Here is a 16,946-nt window from a genome sequence, read left to right as displayed (position 1 = left end):
TATATATATATATATTCCCGAGTTAAAACATACAAACTTAAAAACAATAAATTTGAACAATAAATTAAAACCTACAAAACAAACTAAAATTTTTCTATAGAATATTTATCTCTAGATGTTAATCGGCGGTGACATTCACTTTACGCAATCACTTCTTTTTTTTATTTAACTTCTTTTTATTAATCGACGACAATCATTATGATGATATCTTGACGCTTATTATCTTAGTTTTTGATGGATTTGCGTTGCTGTACTTTATGCAATATTACTAACCAACTTTGTAACTGCATTTGGACGAATTAGCAACGAATCAATATTTGCTTTACAAGCATGGATCACAGCATGTATAAGAAAAATATACATTATAGACATAGATTAGATTATTCTTTAACTTAAATCATCACATTCATTCGTTGAGAATAGCTCACAAATATTGAATCAAAATGGCATAACATTTAGATTGTTTAAATAAATTAATCTTGTTTTTTATAATTGCGCAAAAATTATATAGTTTACTCGATAAGACGACTTTAGGATCCCCTTAAAAGTTTGATTTGTACTTTTGTAATGTACTTTTGAATGTACTCGAATTTCAATTAATGCAATCAGACTTTTCCAATATGATACAAGGACGCGAGAGAGCTGAGCTCTAGAGTTACAGAAATTTTAATGTTGAGAGTTAATTACAAAACGCTTGACGCTGAATATTAAGAAGCTCCTTCGAGAAAGGCGGATAATAACAGGTGCGAAACTGGGACGACCTGTGTATCTGCAAGTGTTTTCACTTTATCAATATTTTTTTTTATTTCGCTCCGCTAATGAAAAAAAGACCGCTGCATTTAGATAAATACTTTTTTCGTTATTCTCGGGCGAAAAAAATTTTTTTCGGACAATTTTATCTGGCTCTCGGAATTCTATGTTTAAAGAAGAAGATAGGTCTCAGTGATGGAGCAAAACGCTCCTTGACTTGTATCTCGTTCGACATCGAGAACGTACTTGTTCCGATCGGACAAGATCAGCGGTATAAAGAGTACCTCTTCAGTAAGAGCGGTGCAGCATGATTTTTCATGCCTAGCGTATGCGCCATGCATACCGAGAAACATGGTGGGGCCCGACCCAGATATCCGTCTTCCAAAGGGGCATCGGCTAACAGAATGTAGCCGGCAAAGAACGGCAGTACCTTGGACTGCCTTAGAGTCGAAAGCCTTGTGGCCGCGGCTCTTCAGTTCATCGACTGCCGCCGTGCCATGCAGGTGCCGCAGCACTCGCATATCCCGTACCTTTGACGAACAACTTGAATTCCGCGCGGAATCAAAACTCGATACGAGAGTCCACCGATTTAAATCTGCTCGCGAAGAAACAAATCCGATCGCAAAGTCGGTAGGAAATAATAGTAGTTCCTCTCAGACTTCCGAAGCTAATTTTCTGGGGAAAAACACTCAGTAACTCGAAGGATTATTAAAGAAAACGTGTATCTTCCAGTTCACAGTGCACAACCTTAAAAAGCTTGAATACTTCTGAAATGAAGTTATATCTTCCTTCATCGATCTTTTGACACTGAAATTGATAGTTATAAAGACATTAAGCGAAAACGCAATTTCTTAGAGCAAGAAGATATATCGAATATGTCTGTTGATCACAACATGACTTTACAAAATGAATAAAGAATTAAGAAACTTAAGTTATATTAGCTCTCATCATAGTGAAAAACGACTTGATGATCATGCCGTTCGTCGAAAGACTTTCGACTCGACATCACGCAGCTGTATAATTCGCAGCACCCGGCAAGGTTAATATAATGATAATGTCTGCTGATCGTTAATGCACGGCTCTTCGCTTCGAATATATAGTTAATCAGCAGCGATTATTCTACCGCGGATGAGACCTGTGCCTTTCACGCTCCGTGTAAAAACAACAGTGTAAGAACGGCGGTGAGTAATGATAAACGGAACGCGACGGCGGATCGTACGATCGCTAACGATCTTGCGCGAGTATCAGTAAGGTCGGAAAGGTCCGCACTTGCGTAAGTGAGATCATGCTCGACTGTCTGTTGTTTCTTTCTCCAAGTTATCGCGCGACAACCGTCATTCATCGATAAAAATCTGTGAATTGCATTGGACAAGTCATCAAATACGGACATTAAAATTTTTGAAAATGTCGGACGAAACTTACCGCCTTTTGTAATCACTTTCAACAAAGTTTTGTGTTTATTTAATAATGTTTATTTGATGTACCTGTGTAAGAATGGATGGAAAGAATTGTTATTGGCCGTATCGTCTTCGAGTGCGAAACAGGACCAATTTTTAGAAAAGAAGAAAAAAAAGAAGTAAAAGTCTATTACCTCGTTACCATTCCGCAAAAATCGCTTCTTCAAGTGAAACTTGAAACGAGTATAGACGTTTCAAATATATAAGTGAAATTTGCGAACAAACCTTCGTTAAAATTCGAACACCCGACGACGCGATCAACACAAAGTTAACGCAAAGTGACGATTCTAAGAAAGCATGAAAGCTTTCTCGCCCGTTGTAGCAAGGGAGAGCCTGCTGGCGCGAGGCAATTATAATTAAAAGTGCGTATTGTTCAGCCGGATCTCACGAGTCTTCTTCCGGGCGTTTTCTCACGATGTTCCGCGGACGGTCCTTCATTCGTGATCTACATCCTTCGGAAGATCCGAGTGAAATTACGATTGTTTGGAATTAGAAAAGCTTTGTACAGAATTCGCTAGTCGAATAGCATCGACCAACACACCATACGAGTCGTAGCCACTTTCTAAACATCAACACATGCCTTCCGTTAAAAATCTATCTCCTAACTTTATCATGGAGAGAGAAGTATCTGATACCGAAGGAGTGTTCTCCAGGAGACTACTCAGCAACTGGGCGGAATTGCCGACGACGTTGCGACGTCGACAAAAACATCGTCCGGATATCCTGAATCAATTCACCGATTATTCCGAGTCTTCGGAGAATGAATTCCATAAATTTGAACCAAAGTCTTTCAGCAACGTGCAGCGAATCGTACGTCGTTCCGAATTCTTGCGTAAATTCGAGTTTAGTGATCTTGCTCAAAAAGACATCTTGGATCCTCGAAAGGATCCAAGGGAACGCAGACCAATGCCCGAGAGTCCATTCGGTCGTTTAAATGAAGGTTATTGGAGACACTATGAAAAGATACAAGACACAAAAGTAGCTTATCGGAAGAAAGGTAACTTTATAGGCAGGAATCTCTCCGATGACGACCGCAAAACAAACTCTCCCGATAGTCTTCTAGTGAAGTCTTCTGAGTCTGAATTGAGTAGCGATGAATGTGGATACACCGATGATTCTGGTGCGTTTCTGGAACAGGCATCTCATTCGGACCGACAATGCAAAGGGAAGAGAAACGGTTTCATCAAATTCTTCGCGAAAGACGGCAGTAAAGAAAAAAAAAGTTAGACTTTGAACATTTGGACGTAAACAAAAACATTAAACAAATCTCGGAACCCTTCAAGAAGGAATCTTTTGACCAACAAAAGTTCGAATATGAAAACATTCCTAGAATAGATGTGTCCAAGTTGGACCAGAAAACTTTCCTGCAGCCAGTTATGCGAGCGAACGATCATCAGCCAACTATTGAACAACTTAGGCTCGAGGAAGGTTGCGAATTGAGAAATTTCAAGAATACAGCAGTCTTGAAAAATATTCAAGAAAAGAAGCAGATTCAACAGAAATCGAAGGAAGAGGAACAACCAAGGACGAACGATAATTTGATTCAGGAGCTGTACGACGGCGAGCAGATTATCGTGCGGACTAACGGTGAACGCAAGCTAGCGAAGATGGAGACTATCACTGAAGAAAACGCGGATAGCAACAAGCTAAGCGTTCGGGAAATATTGAAGAGATTCGAGGAGCTCAGGACGCAAACCGATGCAACAACGTGCAATGACGAAATGCAGAATGAAGACAAAACGAGCGACAAAACGCTCAACACCATACAGGAGACCTTGAAGAAATTAGATGAGAAAGTCAAGAGCTATCAGGTCGCGTATTCCATTTGTCACGTTTATTATTACCTTAAGAATCTGAGCGTCCAAAGCTCCAGCACGCGGGACAAATTAAATCAAATGGACTGTTAAATGAAATCAAATGGAGCGCGAATATCTCACATATTATAATAAATAGTTACTAGGCTCAGGTGTGTGTAGCGAGGTATAAGTAAAAAACTTACATTAATCAGGCGATGTAACGGTATTTGACTTTTCTTGAGCTGAGAGGTAATTCGCATAAATTTCTAATAAACATCTTAGGATGTCTTAAATTATTTTATTATTTAATTACAAGGAAAAGTTATTAATTATTTTAATTATTTTGAAAAATTCCAAAAATGATCATTTATGTCATAATTTTTGAACATGTATTACCGAGCAATCAGTCGAATTTTTATAAAATGTTTATTTTTATAATATACATACTTTCCGCAGTAATTTTTGTAGTAATAAAAATAATGAGTGTCTTTCGCAGAGCAATGTTTAATTTATTTTGCTCTGTCCACTCATTAGAAAATAACATTTAGTTTCAACAACTTCCCGATTGCCGTCACGTAGTACATAGTCCGTTTTCGCAATAAGTATTTGTCTTATACTTCTTCGCCTACCTATCCCCCGCTTACATCGTACTTCGCACCTCTTTACATCACAGTTATGTCTCGATAATAACAGCAGTCGCCGCGGAAATCATTAGACCGTTGCGCTTATATCTGTCGCAATATGGTTTACTTGAACGCGCAGCGACCGCATCCACGTCTTACGTCGTGCCTCGGTGCATTAAACGATTATGTAGGTCAGGGTCGACGTCTGCTTATCCCGCTCGCGCATTCTCGCCGATTTCAAAGTATCGATATACTCGGTGTCATCGTGCGACCATTACATCTCTGCCTGAAATCGCGATTTTCCAACATTCCATCAATAATTACAATTTGTTTCCAATAAAATTATTTTCATATTCAGCAAAATCGGTTTTCCAATATTGTATCCCAAAATTTACCACTAGTGTTGAAAATCTAATGCATGTAATGTAAATTACAGATTTTTAAAGCTAACAGTGAATTTTGGAACTACCTATATATTTAGAGAAAAATACGACCTAAAATTAAACGATTATTAAATTGGTTATCCGTTTGTTTCCGCATAAATCATTGCGATGTGTGTCATAAAGAATTAGCACATTTCTAGGCTTGATACTCTTATCAAGTTTAACTGTACAGTTTTATCTCCGGTTCTACTGGATTTCTCTTGCAAAAGTCATCTAATATCAATTTTTCCTCATTTTCTTCTAAATTGATATGAATAGCTCTACCTGTTACTAACGCATTAATGAACTATTTCCATTTGACATCAGCGATCGTAATCGATCTTTTCTTCTTACTAGAAAAAGACAGACAGAGAGAGAGGGGGGGGGGGAAGAAGGAGAAACTTTGTATAACATGTGAGGCATCGGTTTCTACCAGATATCGAAGAAGCCATCCTCTTTTAGATATACATGAGGATATTAAGAAACGCAGGATGCAATCACCTACTTTCCGTCGTATATCTTCGTAATCAACGAAAGCGGAGAGGAGCTAAAAAGAGTGACCCGGTGCCTTTTTTGCCGAAGCGTTTGGTATCCGCGGCACAGCAATTGTGCCCGAGAAATCACAACCCGGAAGTTGCAATTAATTATATAGGCGTCACACGCTTCCTTTTTTCATCTCTTTGCGCGACAAAGATGAAAAGAAGAAAACACCTACACCTGATGGTCGTGTCATATCGCATTCCTCTACCAGGTTGCGATACACGATCGGTACGGCGCGGCGAGGCGCGGCCGCAGCGGGAAGAACTCGTTTACTTGCGTGTTAAGATCGATCGTGTTTCATATCATACCGTATCATCGGGAAAAAGAGGAAATGCGAGCGGCGCGGAAACAGAGAAATAGAGAAGCGCGAAGAATGAATTCGCTTGCTAGCTCGTAAATGAGATTGCTTCTCGCGATTATCCGATGCACCTCGAGCAATGTAAAACGCTTGAATCGCATCCCTATAGACTCTTAAAAAACTATCTGTTGCTAACATCGAAGATTTATAAAAGAAGTTATAAGCAATGAGTATAAACGTAGACAATGTATAGAACATTCCAGGATCTTAAGCCATAATTGCACTAACGATTGTGCGATTGGCGATTACTTTTTAACCATTTAGAGCAAAGCAGTCACTGATTGCTTTGTTGTAATTGAAAAGTAATTATAATCGCGCAATCACTAATGTGATTACGGTTTTAGAGACAAACTTCTAAAACTTCTAAAAGGTTGGGAAATAATACGTTACTTGTAATGAAATTACATAATTATAGAGTTATTTTTTTACAATAATTGTAAATTAACTTCATTTCTTTCTTTCCGTCTATAATTACATTTTTTTTATAATCAGTAACTATAATCAGTAACTAATATAATAGTTACTTTTATAGTTACTTTATATTTATATCAAACTTATTCCTCAATGAACTGACCAAAAAGAAATGCTCAATCAATGATTGGTGATTATTCCTTGTGATTGAAATATATCTCTATCCCTGATAAAACCATCAGAGTCGCACTCCAGAAATGTCTGTATTAAGAATTAAACTAGGAGCCTTTTAGTATGTATGAACGTATTTTAATATTGATTCTATAATTTTAATTTTATGTGACTGCGTTTTTCAAAATAATTAATTAGTCAAAAGCGTTCAACGATCAATGTATGAATTGCTTGTTTGTTTTGCAGATCGATCAGAAACCGCATCTACAGAGGATCAATCATCATGAGAATCACGTATCCCAAATCACTAAGACTATTCAGTCGCAGGCAAATCATACGAATCACAGTCAGCCCCACAATCATTCCAATCACGTAATTTCTGAGCATGAGAATCACGTACCGATCAGTCGCGTGCCCAATCACGTGTCGGCCGTCAACCAAGCGAACCATCAGAAAAACCTACAAAACCAACGATTGAGCCCGAGTCAGGAGTGGCGGCAACCGGATGACAATGTTCGATTCCAGGAGGACAGCATCTATGAGAGCGGACCGGTGGTATCGAATGACGGCAAACATTCGCTCTTGCAATACGCCATGCTGAATTTCCGTCAAAGCACAGAAAAGTGAGTCAATATTCCCGATATAATTTACGCAGCATATATATTTGTAAAGCAATGGAGAATAATTTTGGAGGAATCAAGATCGATTCAGTCTCAGAACATCGATTTTATTTAAAGAATGCATATATTGCTAATATTGCAATCTGAACTGCTGAACAATTCTAAAAGTCGTTTGTTACTCATTGTTATAATTAAAAGGAAACTGATAAAAATCTATCTAGAATCGAGAAATCGCGACGAAATGAGACATCCGATTTAAAATAAATTCCCTCCTTTCTAAGTTTTACTCAGTACCAAATGCATGTGTAACTCGACGATCATATGGAAATGAATGCGAAATAACTATTAACGATTACGCAACTATTACGCAAGCGAATCGTGTTGAGAATAAACGCCGCGCGACATTATTTCGACCGTGTACCGCAGTGTCTCCTTTTCCCGTGTCCCGTTTCTGATTCCGTACTCGTATCGAGGAATCGACAGTCTTGTCCGCGTGCAATGCAAGTGAGCGAGCGAATTTAACGAACGAATTTAATTTTACGAACGTGTCGTATGCATCTGGCAGATTCGAGATGTTAAAAACCGCGGATGGATCGATCAGCGGATCCCTTAAGGTGATCGAGTCACTGAAGAGCAAAAAGAAAAACAAGAAGAGTAAAGGACAACAAGATGGTGCTGAATGGACTTGGAAGGAACAAGTGGACCTCGTTAAATACTCCACCATTCCCATCGAGCAGAGTCTGCTCAGGCTGGATGCTGATCTGAGTGTTTTAGCCGTGGAATGCTTTCTCTGTTTGATGAGGTACATGGGGGACCAACCATTGCCGCCTGAAACCAGTGAAGTCAAGTGCGTCTACACCATCCTTATGGTAAGAGTAGAGTCATGGCATACAAAAAAATATAAGCACAGTAAGATGTAAGCAATAAGCGAATAATAGTAGAAAACAGTAACAAATAAAAAAATGTTGATTTTCTTATTGTTTACATCTTGCTTAAAATTTGTACACAGTAACCTTTTCATTTCGAGCTAAATCAAAATTATTCCCATTTTATTTTCGGATGTTGACTGATGAGAGACCTGAGTAAATACCTAAAGCTCAAAATTAGTTTTGGAGAATATTAGAAATACTTATGAAGGTATTCTCCAGCTTAAAAAAGGTAGAAAGGAGTCACGTAATATATTTTTTTATACAGGAATTTTTAGCCATTGCTATTTTTTTTAAATAATAAATAATGGATAAAATATATAACAATATGTAAAAGAAAGTAATTGGAAATGCTGATCTTTCATGACGTCGATAAAAAATTGAAGTCATATTGTGCAATTTATAACTTAAATAAAATAAGTATTCCCGGCATTCCCGGCTGAGATGATATTTCTCGCAATAAATTCCCTACAATTTTAAAGATGCTCATTAGCATCAGTAATATTAAATTTCTTGTTAATTTAATTTATGATATTATATACAAATTATTTACATATTCTAGCTTTAGTTTAAAACTATATTTCAAGATTAATAAATAATAATCGGCGCACAGTTTATTTAAACTGAAAGTTGTAAAATTCACACAAAATTATTATTAGGTATCAAAATATTTGACCGAATATAGCTTTCTTTGCTTCTTTGTGAACATTTCTCGGTCGATTTTCTTATAATATTTACTTAAAAAGAAAATTATATAGTTGAAAAAATTTAAGGTGATGCTTATATTAATCATAAACTTATTCTTAAAATTTGATTAAGTTCTTATATTATGTGAAAATTCTAAAGCCAGAAACACATAGAAATATATAAGGCAATGAGACATAAGCAATAAACGATTCGGCTAATCATAATAGAGAACGCAAACAGTATTGCCTTCTATTCGCTATTGTGATATTATTGCTTATTGTTTTACGTTTTTCTGTGTTTCTGATTTTAAGACCTTAGTTTCTTCTTGATGAATTAAATTGAAAGATGATACATTGTAAACACAAAAAGTGTGTTATTTATAGAGTATTTGTAAGCTTTGTGATCGTAGTCTTAACTGACAGCAGTCGCTTTTCTGTGATCGCAATCGACAGCCAATGAATATACTCTGATACTCTAAGTCGGTAGCTACTCTGAATTATCACGAATCTTTTCTCGTAGTTGGGCGCTAGGCACGAGTGAGCGTGTCGCTCTTTATTACTTATCTAAATCTCGACTAATTATGCTCAATATTTCTTTAATGCGACGGACGACAACCGACTGCTCAGCCCCGTATGGACAACGGGGGTAGGTTATTCGGAAGGCGAGAGAATAAATAAGAACTATTTCCTTTTAAGAATAAGAAAATGATAAACATATTTGATTTTAATAAGAAAAACGATTATAAGCGTTTATTCAAGTACGCAATTTATTGTAGTAACAATAATTCGTCTTGGCGCGAATATGAGCTTGTTATTAGCGGAAGTTATCGAGTGCATAGCACAAAACAATACAAGGAACGTGAACAGACGATTATTGCGAGAATTATTCCAATTATTCATCAGTCGATCAAAATTTACAGCAACAAACACGGCTTTCCGCTAGACGTCAATGATTTTCTCTACATGAAATGCGACTCAAACGGCGGCGTACAATGCAAAATGGCGAGTTAACATACAATCACACTAACGAGATGCGGCGACTTCACTGTGGCAAGAAGGCGACAAGCTTTACGCGAATTGAATACAAAAATCTATGTGATTCGAATGAACGACAAACGGCAACTAAAAAAATTAATTACTCGCGGTAGCTCCCTATACGGGCCTCAGCTTTTCGGCTCGAATTCAGCACATGCTATTCGCTCGAAATCACGTTATTAGGGCTCAGCGGTTTTACAGAATTTTGCTTGTCTTACCGGCGATTCTTCTTTCTCGTTCCTTCGAGGAGCTCATCTCAATTCTTTGTGTATTTCGCTCGGCTCACTTTCGTTAGCTCGTTATCGGTAGCTTATTCTTTGCCCTCAATGGATCCTTTCACAATCTGCATCACGCTCCTGCCATAATACAAGTGATTTCGGCAGGCCCCAGCGGGATGCACAGGGGTATGCCGCGCTGCTTAGCAGGAGCGAGACCTTCTGGCGCCTAATTGACCGATAGCGGCGCTGCGCGATCCCGCGAATCGCGTGAGCCCGTGGCAGCAACGTATTTCCCGCGACTTGGCGCGAAATCCAAATTTTGTCCGAATAGTCTTCTCGCCCGGGACTCTTCTCTTGTCTCGCACGGAGCTCTTCCTGCGTTAGATCGTTCCTTTCTGATTCGAGCCTTTGGTTCTGCCGTGATCTTCTCAACAGACATTCTAGCTGATTGTCCTCATGAAAAGTTATCTCATCCTGACATCTCAGCATCCTCCGTTTTCTCTAAAACAAGAGTTCACTAAAAGAGCGCAAATAATAGACAGCAAGTTAAAAAGAGCGATACAACTTGCGCGCCCCCGCCATTTAGGGCGTAATCCAGAGCTTCCTCGGCATGACGGTCCTTTTCGGGGGTCCTCTTCCCTGTAGCACTGGGTGAGACAGCTTCAGCAGCAATCAACGCACACAGCTACCGATCCTGACAACGATTTTCACAGAAAAATAATGCAAAAAAATTCAGTAGGAAAAATAAATAAAAATAAATTTAAGGTGAATGGTGGCTGAATGATGGCCCGCACGCTTATTGCCCATCCTCACGAGCCGGGGATTTAGAATTCACTTGGCTTATCCGCGACAAAGTGACGGATGAAAAATATCACGTCACAGTTTATATTGAGCTAGATTCGATTTGCCATAGAATTATTTTTAATTCCTTCTAGAAACATGCATAGAAAATAAAAAGTATTCCGTATTTTTCTAAATAATTTTTGCATATACTGTTGCGTATACTGTTTCTTCATAGATTTACCTTTGAAATCTCTGATAAGAAACGGAACTTGACTATTATCTGTTATTATCCGTTATCTTCTCGCGCTAATTTTATAATAGCGATCTATTCTTTCTTTCGTGCTGAAGGACATGGTTTTCCTAACAAAATCATATCTTTGTGCGTGTCCACAGCATTGTCACAAATATGAGCAGCTGCGTGACGAGGTTTATTGTCAACTGATGAAACAGACTACCAATAACAAGAGCCCGAATCCAGAGAGTTGCCAGCGTGGGTGGCGAATCTTCAGCATTATCGCCGCCTACTTCACGTGCAGTGAGGGCCTTCGACCCTACTTGACAAAGTACCTTGAAACAGCGGCGTACGATAAGCGTCGCGCTTACCACGGTACCGCGATGGTGTGTCTGCAGAACCTGCGAAAAACCGTGAAGTACGGCGGGCGCAAGAACGTGCCTAGCGTGGAGGAGATCATGGCGATTAGCGCGGGCAGAAACGCGAAGAGGCAAATCTATCGGCTGCCTGGCGGCACCGAGCGGGTCATTAACACGAAATGCACGACTGTCGTGCAAGATGTTATTGAGGAGATGTGCAACGTCATTTCCGTAAGAAACTCACACGAGATGGACGAGTTTTCGCTGTACTGCATCGTCGACGGTGATGCGTTCACCATGCCGTTGGCCAGAGACGAGTACGTCCTAGACGTAACAACGGAGCTCCAAAAAAACCATCAAGTGTTCTACTTAATATTTTGCAGGTATGGTGATTTGTATATTCTATTGTCTATCAATTCTATTATCTATCAATTCAAAACTGTAGAATATTCCCTCTACAAGCATTAAATTTTCAAGTATTTAATATAAATTAATAAGTATATATTATAATGAATAATTTTTATTTATTAGTGTCGTCAGGAGATGAAATTTTATATCGAAAAACTAAAATACTGTTAGATGAATTTTAGCTTTTCGTATGGTTTTGAATTTCACTTTTTCTATTTTTAATAGCACACTTTATAAACAAATTTTCGAGACCTCCATGGAATTATCTTTGTCTCCTATTGTTGCTGATATGGTTATGCAAGATTTGGAAGAAATTGCGATTGGAAGGTTGCCCTGTCGGTTGTTATTTTATTTTCGATATGTGGACATTATTTTGGGTGCTCCATCTGAGAGTGTAGATGATATTTAATTCTTTAAATACTAGACTACAATTCACTGTGGAAGTTGATATAGACAATAGAATAAGTTTTTTTAGACATGCTACTGATTGTTGAGGATGGGAAACTTGTTTTTGACAGATACCGGAAAGCTATCTCTCCGGCAGATTCCTTAATTTTAATTCACACCATCCAGTTTGTCACAAGAGAGGCGTTATCTATGAATTCGTAGACAGAATTGCCCGCTTGTGCTACTCTCGGTTCCAAAAAAACAATTTAATTAATATTTTTTTAAACAATGAATATCCATTACAATTTAGTTTTTCTACGATCCATAATAGAATTAAATTTCATTTATAATAAGATTACTATTACTAATATCAATAAAGTTAAAGATAAGTTTTTTGTCGGTCCATAATCATTTCGTCAAAATCATTTCTGAAAAATTTTCACCGCTTGCAAATATGTTCAATTGCAAATTAGCTTATACGATTCCGAATACTTTGAAAAGTTTAAAAAAGGTAAGGATAGGTGGGAATCTTTACACAATCAAAATATTGTTTACAAGATTTGTGGTGACTGTGATGTTATGTAGTTCAAACTATTAGTTACGTAGGCCAAACTAAGAGATTGAAGACACGATTACATGAGCATGTTTCTGACATTAATAAAACAACTAAACCTCCATCGGTTATCTCTAATCATCGTATAAAGGAAAGTCATAAATTTAAATTTGGGACAACGTAAAAATTTTGAATATAGAATCTTCCTACAATAAAAAGTTAATTTCGGAAATGGTATATATTAAAAGGCAAAAACATGAAATTAATAAGCAAAATGATACGGATTCATTATAATAATATTCTATAATATTCTAACTAATATTTTATTCATACAGTCTCTTTCCCCCTCTTAATTGTTTATTCTTATTCTCCTTCCATTGGACATCTTCTTATTCTATTAGTCTCTTTTTATTGTTGTGTTGCGGTACACTGTTTAATTACATTTTCTTGGTTGAGACGCTAAATTGTCTTTGTATATCTTTCTTCTGATTGCAATTTGCTCAATTATAAGATGGGAATCCATAAGCGACTGTCATTATTTTTTCTTCTTTCACTGAAAGTTAAAGTGTTCACATAAAAAGGTTTTTTACACAATATATTGTTAATTTCATTGCACAGTTACATAATTTTGTGAACTTGAACTGTTACAGTTACTTCTTGTGATCTCTTTATAGATCTTCTTATGGTTACTTCTATTTTGTTGTGAATACTTTCAATATAAGACGACAATGAGAATTTTATCTTGGGATAACATGATACAATAGGATAATTTTTACAAGAACATAAAGAAAAAAATGCCCTTACTATTCGAGGGATCTGTATTTTTAAGAAGAACTAAAGGATTATATTGTTGGCGAGCATTTTAGATTTTAACATGTATTTATATATTTTGCGGATACATGCATTAAGCGATAGATTTATAAGAATTTGTTAACAAATTGAAAATGACTCGATAGATGTCGAAACGTTTGTATTGTAATATTTATATTTTTATAATTTATTTTTCCTTGTTTTGTAACTCTAGCTCGTAGCCCTTCTTATAATTTTGATTTTAATTTTTATTTAGTTGACATAAAATTATGTTGAAAAAGTGCAGAAATTTTCAAAAATGTCTCCCTTAGAGACTTGAAAGTATCTTTTTTTTTATCTTTTCAGATCTGTTTGGTACTATCCTCTTCGGCTGGATGCAGCATTGTATATAGAAGTCGTATTTAATCAAATTGCTCCTGATTATCTAGAAGGACTTTTACTAGTTTTACCTGGAGAACATTTACCTCAGGAAATAATTGTGAGTATTGCAATATCCTCCATGCCTGGAGCTCGATCGACAACGATCCATTAATGACACATGTGTTTTATAGTATGACATGGCGCAAATAGCGGCGCTATTACACAGAGCGGCCGACATGACGCACGAACCCGCGACAAAGGAGATTAAATATCTGTTGCCAAAAACAGCGCTCAGCTTGAGAGAGCCCAGACCGCAACAATGGTCTAACATGGTTCAACAAGCCTGGAACAATGTTCAGCACTCTTCGGCGGCTACTTGCAAGGCGCAAGTGCTCGGTGAGTTAACTCGAGACTTTAAATTGAAACTACAAGAAACTGGAAAAGTTTATTCTTTTAACTTATTTTATTGCGACAAATGACATATGTAACAGCTAATAATTCTACTAAAAATTTCTCATAATTTTTCACAAGAATTTTTCTCTTTTAAATTTATGAAGATAAGGCGAGAAAGTGAATGTGAGAGAGAGAGAGAGAGAGAGAGAGAGAGAAATTATAAAATTATATATAAAAATTTAACAAAATTATATGAATTTTTTAAAACTAATTTCTTAAAACTCATTAATTATTTTTTTACGTTTAAAAAATTGTTTATCTTATAGTACGCACGAACATATAAACGATAAAAGATGTTTTACACTTTCTTTAAATTTGTATGTGCTTTATAATATCTTTAATATACAATAAAAACTTAAACAATAACAATTTACAAAATGTTATTTAAGAAAATGATAAAAATTGTCGTTGATAAATATATTAAATATACATGTGCATGCGTTTTCTTTTTCTTTAGAAATATTGTCTAAGTGGCCACTTTTCGGGTCAAGTTTCTTCGCGGTAAAGAGGGTGCCTGAGGGCAAGGAAAAGGGCGCCGATCATATTCTCGCTCTCAATCGACATGGAGTGCATTTCATAGATCTAATCACGCATGTAAGTAGTTCCGTTTCTTAAGATGCTCATCTTTTCTCACATAACGGCATCTTCCTCTTTGTATAATTCAATCATATGGCATCTTTTAGGAGACACTGTACCATTATCCCTACTCTGAAGTAATCTCCACTAGGAAGGTTAAGTCTGAAGAAGGCACGCTCTATCTTGACATGAAGTGCGGCAATTTGATGCAACAGCGTATCACTAGACTTCAGACGGAGCAGGCTCATGAAATCTCTCGCCTTATCAGGCAGTATATCACTATGGAGCAAAGGACGTCTAATGCTCAAGGTGGAGCCGGCATCGGTCTCGGCATGAGATAAGCTTCCTCACGATAACGCAGCGTTCTTCCTTCGCGACCGATATCCGATCCGGATTAGTCAATTTGCAAAATGGTAATCAAGTTAAGTTCTTGATTAATGTACTGTAACGTAGTGAGATGTAACGCCGCGAGTAAGCCAACATAAATTACGGTATTGTTCTTAACGTGGCCTGCGTGAGACACCGACATTTTGAAATTCAAGTTACATCGGGTACCAAGTAGGATAAGTCCGCTCCAATGTTTTTGTTCTAATGGACGATGGAGCTAATCCGTCATCAAAGATATTTGTAGAATGCGCTGAAAGAAAGGATTGTAAAGAAGAAAAATGAAAGCTCAAAGTATCTAAATTTTCGGATAACTTGAAATGATGGACTTGTATAGCATTATTTATGTGTTTTAAGAAGTTCATAAACAAAAACATTGACAAGAGACGAATAAACATAAATAGAAATTACATCCATCGTGGCGGTGTAATATTATTAACACTAATATTAACACATGCCCTGATGAGCGTCGAACAGATGACTAACCATGCAACGATTATATGTTATCAGATTAATAATAATTGTACGTATATGCATATAGGAGTACGAGATGTGAACAAAAATAATAACTTTATATTGAAATTTTTATGTGTAAAAGATGTATTATTCCTTTCCGATTTTTATCTTGCAATCCCAATTATCGCACAGGTCTGCGAAGTAAATTCTCAAAATTCTTAAATTTTTAAAGATAGCGGATAAAGATATGAACTATAATAAAAGCAACCGGAAGACACTTATGAAGTTTCAAAATTATCGCAGTCCTGTGATAGATAGCTGGCCTTCTAATTTATTTATATACATTTATATATTAATTATATATATTAACTATTTAAGTATAAATGCATTGTGGCATCTAGCGCGTGTACCTACATGTACGTGTACATAATGATTAAGTCCAAAATTTACTTTGTCTTATATCTAAAATTACGTTTGACTCGAATTAAATGAATATTGTGTTATGTACAGTCAGTTATTAAAAGGTTGCAATACTTTTTTTTATAATTTAGAATACGCAAAAGCTATCAATGTTCGTATATTAGCCAATACTGAAAATCTACAGTTCCCGTTATGTATACTATAATGTACTGACAACTAGCAGTAATATACGGCCTATCATGACCACTCACATGCATTCAGAGGTCATTTGCATCTTCAAAATTTTTATACATTCTGAAAAAAAAAAAATCATCGAAAAGTTAGTTGCAATCTTTTTAATAATCAACTGTAAGGGAGCGTTTATATTGATCGTAACAGTATGCCGTAATCTATAAGAATTGATCAATCACATTCGAGTATTCCTCTCTCATTCGACTGTAAGAAGGAAATATATATGGTTACGGCTAATATAAACGTTCCCTAAGTTTATAGGAAAGTTTTTATTTAACTTTAACTTAAATGTAGAATACTTTGGTTTTTATTTGAGAATGTAAATGTTTTTTGGACTTAACGAATTTTATTTCACGATTGTTGCATAATATTGCACATATATATAAATCTTATATGATATCGAAGAGTATATATATATATATATATATATATATATATATATATATATATATAGATAGTAGTATATTAGTAGTAACGTAACGTTTAGTAGGTTATTTTACTTACTAATTAGTAACGTATAG

The 16,946-nt window shown here is 36.5% G+C and overlaps 1 protein-coding gene across 1 annotated transcript in view; it reads left to right on the top strand.

Moving 5' to 3' along the window:
- LOC105621601 (unconventional myosin-XV) overlaps positions 1-15,906 on the top strand; it is a 44,771-nt gene extending 28,865 nt beyond the window's left edge. The window contains exons 27-33 of the mRNA XM_012203070.1: positions 6,775-7,151; positions 7,714-8,017; positions 11,190-11,770; positions 13,891-14,023; positions 14,097-14,301; positions 14,816-14,952; positions 15,042-15,906. Of these exons, the coding sequence (XP_012058460.1) occupies positions 6,775-7,151; positions 7,714-8,017; positions 11,190-11,770; positions 13,891-14,023; positions 14,097-14,301; positions 14,816-14,952; positions 15,042-15,275 (1,971 nt within the window). The 3' untranslated portion in view covers positions 15,276-15,906. The remainder of the gene's footprint in view (positions 1-6,774; positions 7,152-7,713; positions 8,018-11,189; positions 11,771-13,890; positions 14,024-14,096; positions 14,302-14,815; positions 14,953-15,041) is intronic.
- The last annotated feature ends 1,040 nt before the right edge of the window (positions 15,907-16,946 follow it).

This window comes from Atta cephalotes (genome assembly GCF_000143395.1).
Source record: "Atta cephalotes unplaced genomic scaffold scaffold00035, whole genome shotgun sequence".
In the NCBI taxonomy this organism is placed as follows: domain Eukaryota; kingdom Metazoa; phylum Arthropoda; class Insecta; order Hymenoptera; family Formicidae; genus Atta; species Atta cephalotes.
The sequence above is the reverse complement of the archived record's forward strand: the minus strand, read 5'-3'. Positions and strand labels throughout refer to the sequence as shown.